At 37.2% G+C, this 5,922-nt stretch overlaps 1 protein-coding gene across 4 annotated transcripts in view; it reads left to right on the forward strand.

Annotated features, from left to right (window-relative positions):
• LOC106867904 (calcium uniporter protein, mitochondrial) overlaps window positions 1-5,922 on the forward strand; it is a 168,744-nt gene that overhangs the window by 144,348 nt on the left and 18,474 nt on the right. For all 4 annotated transcript variants that reach the window (XM_052973982.1, XM_052973977.1, XM_052973989.1 and 1 more), the window contains one exon: window positions 1,606-1,769. In XM_052973982.1, coding sequence (XP_052829942.1) covers window positions 1,606-1,769 — 164 coding nt within the window. The remainder of the gene's footprint in view (window positions 1-1,605; window positions 1,770-5,922) is intronic.

A 5,922-nucleotide genomic window follows, 5' to 3' on the forward strand; every position in this document is an offset into this window, starting at 1 on the left:
TCTAGGTGAGTAGAATATAACGTAGCATGGATTTAGGGCTCTTAATTGTAGATTTTAAATATTTGAGAGACAACAATGCATAAATCGTAATCTTTAAAAGAGCAATGAATTCTAGGTGAGTAGAATATAACGTAGCATGGATTTAGGAAGCTTAGAAAATGAATAAGTATGAATTTAAGACAACTGAATTCAATTGAATTTCATGGAGAGAAACAAGATAAATAATAGAGGGCAAACTAAAGCGCGAAGGTATGAGATGTTTGAGGCCGTAAATAAATAAAAAATCTCTATCTTATCTGCATCTTGGAGATTTCGTCGTAGTATGTCAGCGAGATAATTTCTGCTTTAGAATTAAATTACAAATGAGTGTTCCACTAATAACTAGTTTAAAAGCTTTTAGATGTTTGCCATGCTCTTCTCTACCTAGTTTGTCTGTTCCTTTATCAACACTGATTGGCATGTATTAAATAAATATAAAATGATATTATAATAAAATACTTATTGAATTTGGTCTCTATGAAGTAGCCTACCTTTAAAATGTTCTCACATATTTGTTTAATTCTATTCTGTAGATGGTTTATGAAATGATTATCACCATTATTATTTCTTTACTTGGAAAGAAAAGCAGGCTACTATTGTCAGACCTAAAAATTCTTTACAGAGGCTGTATTCCAATAAATTAGGAGAATGGAAAGCCAATTATAATTCTTTATTTGAAAATTTAAATTTATTGAAGATGTATTATTTTATGCCTACTGAGATGCATTTGTTAACTAAACCCAAGAAAAAATTTCTACAAATAGAGAAATATTTTTTTTTATTGTGTTTCAAAAATACTGAGTAATTGAAGGAATAGGGACTTAAAATCTAATAATAACCATTGTTTTGTAACATGATTTTAAAAATATGTTTTTAACTGAATACCTTTTTTGTTTTTTTTTTAATTATTTGACTACAAATAGCTTTCAAAGCAGCAGTGGATATTAGGGATGTGACTTCACAGAGATATGACACATATTTGTGTTGTTTGGAGAAAGTCATTAAATAATTACAGTCGGAACTCGGATGAGGTTCCAACAACAAAAGATAAAAACTTGAAATTTTGTCGTTGCTTTTCAACTCTGTTCAATATAAATGTTATTATTTTATCAAACTGTTTCGTTAAAACGTGTTCTTACTAATTCTTTAACTCTTTCAAATCCAGAACCCCTGCTGCTTCTCTTATAAAACGCTTCCATACAACTGGTTTTACAGTAAAATTTATCTGATATGCTGATCTGATTATTCTAAGATCCATTTTTTTTGATGGTCAAATTTAGTGACTTGAAATTTCAATCACTTTGCACTTGAAATTGAATCTTTTTAAGAAAAATGCTTTCATTTTTCTTTATTCTAATAACCTTTAATAGAATCTTTATTTTACTAACTTATGTTCTGCTTCTCTGTTAATAAAACCATTTTTGTCCTGTTTTGTTTGTATAAAACCCCTTTGTTTTTTTTTTTTGTTTTTTTTTTTCAGTCAAAATTTCTTTCTCTCCATTTAAATGTTTAATCTTTGTTTTCTTTCTTAACTGCATAAAATATCCATTTCTGTATTATTTCCAGCTTTTCTGCTTGGTAATGAAAGTGTAGAAAAACTTTCTGATATCAAGATGTTAGTGTCTCAGTTATATAGCACACTAAACATTGAACAATACCAATTAGAAAGAGAAAACGATTTGCTACAGAGGTTAGAGGATCTTAAACTTCAACTGGAACCACTAGAAAAGGTAACGTTTTTCTTCTGTTTGTTTCTAAACTAAAATTTAAACTGATTCTGATTAATTAATAAATTCATAGCAGTTGAATTGTTTTGATAATTCAAATTCAATTTTCTAAACTGTTTTTAACCTTAAAAATGTTAATACTTCTTCAAGAACATTGTAAAATAAAGACATATTCCACACAACCTTTTAATTATATTCCAACAATCTCAAGGAGTCCATAAAATAAAACACAGGAATAGGGAATCCCTCACTTTGCTGGTTAGAAAAGTGAGTTTAGTGAGAGGAGTTGATGCTTATTTAGACTCGTTGAAGACATCGAATTCTTTTTGTGCCACTGTGTCCACTCCTTGCTTACTCCTTTGCTGAGACCACACACAAGAATCTGTACCTCTGTCTTTTTGGGTTATCAAAAACCTACCTAAGTCCTATGCCTTCATCTTGTCATTTGTACATAACTATTCATCTTTGCTCCAACATCTCTTCAATTTCACCTGACCTACATCTCATAGTTATTGATGCTAGCCTGAAGTTTTAAACCATTCAGGGAAAGTAGCGTGTCAGTAGGTGGATAGCTTAAAAGTACGAGAGTCTGTGTGAGTGTTCTGGTCATGTCTGAAAGGTGTCACACTGGTCAGTCATTTCCATCTTTATCTAATACTTATTCTTTCATTTACTAAAGAATTCATTACAAAATAATTATCAACATATGTCAGGTGTTAGTCCTAATATCTGAGATTTCACAAGTTTTGATGCATTGGAAAATGAGGCTGTTTAAAATGTAGTCTTCACTATATTGTCTGGAGCTTGTGTCAAGAATAGGTTTTTGAAGGAATTAGGTTAGTGTGGTGGGGGGATGAAACGGTGAGGTAAAGTGCTGGAAGGTAGAACACATAGTTTTTTTATTCTAATTAAAGCATTCATCATCATCATTGTTTAACGTCCGTTTTCCATGCTGGCATGGGTTGGACAGTTTGACTGAGGTCTGGAGAGCCAGAATGCTTCACCAGGCTCCAATCTGATCTGGCAGTGTTTCTACAACTGGGTGCCCTTCCTAATGCCAACCACTCCGAGAGTGTAGTGGGTGCTTTTTTACGTGCCACCGGCACAGGAACCAGTCAGGGGGTACTGGCTTTGGTCATGTCTGCATAGTGCTTTTTACATGCCACCAGCATGGGAGTCAGTTGGGGTACTGGCATCGGCCATGTTCGGATGGTGCTTTTGATGTGCCACTGGCATGGGAGCCAGTCAGGGGACACTGGCATTGACCACGTTCAGATGATGCATTTTATATCGCACCGGAATGGCAGCCAGTCAGGGAGCACTGGCCACAGCTGTGATTTTGGTTTTACTTGACTCAACAGGTCTTCTCAAGCATATCATATCATCCAACACATCAAGGCTACTCTTAAATGGGTCGGACATGCAACACTGGCATCGGCCATGGCTGTAATCTCACTTGGCTTGCTGGGTTTTCTCAATCACAACATATTTCCAAAGGTCCCGGTCTCCTGTCATTGCCTCTGTGAGGCCCAATGTTTGAGGGTCATGCTTCACCATTTCATCCCAAGTCTTCCTGGGTCTACTTCTTCCACAGGATCCTTCCACAGGATCCTTCCACAGTTAGGGGTGGCAATTCCTTACACAGCTCTCCTCATCCATACGCAACACATGACCATACCAGCGCAGTCGTCTCTCTCTTGCACACCACATATGATGCTTCTTATGCCCAACTCTCCCCTCAGGGTGTTTATACTCTGTCATGTATGCACACTGACATTACACATCCAGCGAATCCTACTAGCTTCATTTCTTTCAACCCTACGCATCTCCTCAGCAGTCACGTTGCATGTTTCACTGCCATGTAGCATGGCAGTTTGCACACATGTATCACACAGTCTACCTTTCACCCTGAGCAGCAGAAATAGGAGCTCCCTGAACTTTGCCCACACTACTCTTATTCTAGCAGCTACACTCTCAGAGCCACCACCCAAACTACTGACTTGGTTGCCTAGATTGCAGAAGCTATTAACTACTTCTAGTTTCTCCCCCTGGCATGTGATGGAATCTGTTTTCTGTACATCTTCAGTGTTTATGGCCCCTGTGCATCTGCTATACACAAAAACTATCTTCCCAGTTAACCTTCCTTTGATGTTGCTGCGCCTTTTATGTGTCCATAGCTTACACTGGGTACATCATAAGGAGTTTCTACCGATGCCTTTTCTACAGATCAAGGGGTTTGTGATCTGTCAGCCTTCCCACTTAATAAGACTTTGGTTCTTGCTAGATTAACCCTAAGGCCCTTTGATTCTAGACCTTTGCTGCCTGCAGCCTACAGTACCATACTATCTGTTCTTTTCAACTAATACTTTCCTGATAATTCTGGCCGTGCCAAGGAGGCAAACCTTTTGTAGCAGTTCGACTGGGCACACTATTCTGAATTATTATTGCCTTTCATCCTTTCAGGGTTGATAAATTAAGTACCAGTTGAACTCGGGGGGAGGGGGATTGATGTAATCGATACATACCCCTGCCCCCCAAATGGCTGCCCTTGTAACAAAATTTGAAATCATTATTATTATTATTATTATTGTTATTATTATTATTACTGAGTGAGAGAGCAGAACACATCATCAAAATGATGCTGGAGTGCAAATATACGAAGCCCATTATACCCATCATGACTACATGTTTGATAAGGGTACTCCAGGTACATACATCACAACCATACATGTGTAATGTGGTGATCTCATTTTAAGATAAACAGTGCATGACCTTGCAGGTAGGGTCCAGTTAGCATTTTCATCTGGTCAAGAAGCCCATCCCGCTCAAAAGGTCCCTGAATAAGGTTTGTTTAAGGATGTTGAGCAAAACACCCATGTTTCCAGAGGTGAATTATTCAAACCCCAAAGAATTCCTCTCAACACTTGGCTATGATGCTCCCCCACTACTTCTGCTCATCATCAGAGATGCACATATCATCAGCCACCAAGGGACATGCTCAACTGGTTAAGGTCAAACAACTGACAAGAAGCAAATCTGTGGTATTGAGCAGAATATTTGCTGTAGCCCATCTTTTATACCAAGACAAAACAATGTACATGATGACACTTCCAATCAATTAAGATCAGAAGCCATGAGAGCCACTGCCTGGCACTGCATCCAGGCATTTATTATTATCATCATCATCATTTTTTTTTATCTCAGGTTTTGTTAGAACTCCTGGAGTCTTGCATGCATAGTGGGCTTGCTGCCTGCTGCTTAAGATACCATGATATCCATTCCTTTCAGTGATCTAATACTTTCCTGATTATTCTGGCCGTGCCAAGGAGGCAAACCTTTTTGTAACAGTTCTACTGGGCACTCTATTCCGATTTCCTTTATATTCCTCTTGATGCCTTCTGATACTGTCCCCAAGGACCCATCAATAATTGACATTATCTTCACCTTCTTCATTTTCCATAGTCAGGCTATTTCATACTTAAGAGGGTTGTATCTATTTATCTTTTCGCCTTCCTTCTTGACTATTCGTGAATCAAAGTGGCACACAACATCAACTATATAGATCATGTGGTGCATCTTGTTGACCACCACTAGGTTCGGTCTGTTATGCTCTAGTACCTGATCTGTTTGGATTGGGAAACCCCAGAGGATTATTATTATTATTATTTTGGTTTGTCTCAGGTTCAGTCTTATTCCTGCTAGGGATTATGTGGATAACAGATTACTACTTATAACCACAAGTTTTCAGTAGTCCTTCACGTGTTTAGAACCCTCCTGATAATCCTTGCTGTCTTCCCTAAGAGACAAACTTTTTGTAGGAGGTCTACCAGGCATTCTATTTCAAATCTCCTTCAGCCATTTGTCTATATCTTTGCTCACAGTTCCCAATGCACCGATTATTACAAGCACAACCTTTACAGTTTTCATACTCCAAATTCTTCCTATTTCAAATTTTAGGAGATTGTATTTTCTTTGTTTTTCTTTCTCTTTCTATATCAATCCTCTAATCAAATAGGCATGATGGGTCAATAAGTAAGCAACTTTGCTTTTCCTAATCATTATTTCTAGTCTATTATTTTCCAATTTCTGTTTGAATAGGAAAGTCTCACAAAATCTTACAGTTCTCCAATTCCAGTACTCTTTCAACTCAATGATT

This window comes from Octopus bimaculoides, chromosome 1 (assembly GCF_001194135.2).
Source record: "Octopus bimaculoides isolate UCB-OBI-ISO-001 chromosome 1, ASM119413v2, whole genome shotgun sequence".
NCBI lineage: Eukaryota > Metazoa > Mollusca > Cephalopoda > Octopoda > Octopodidae > Octopus > Octopus bimaculoides.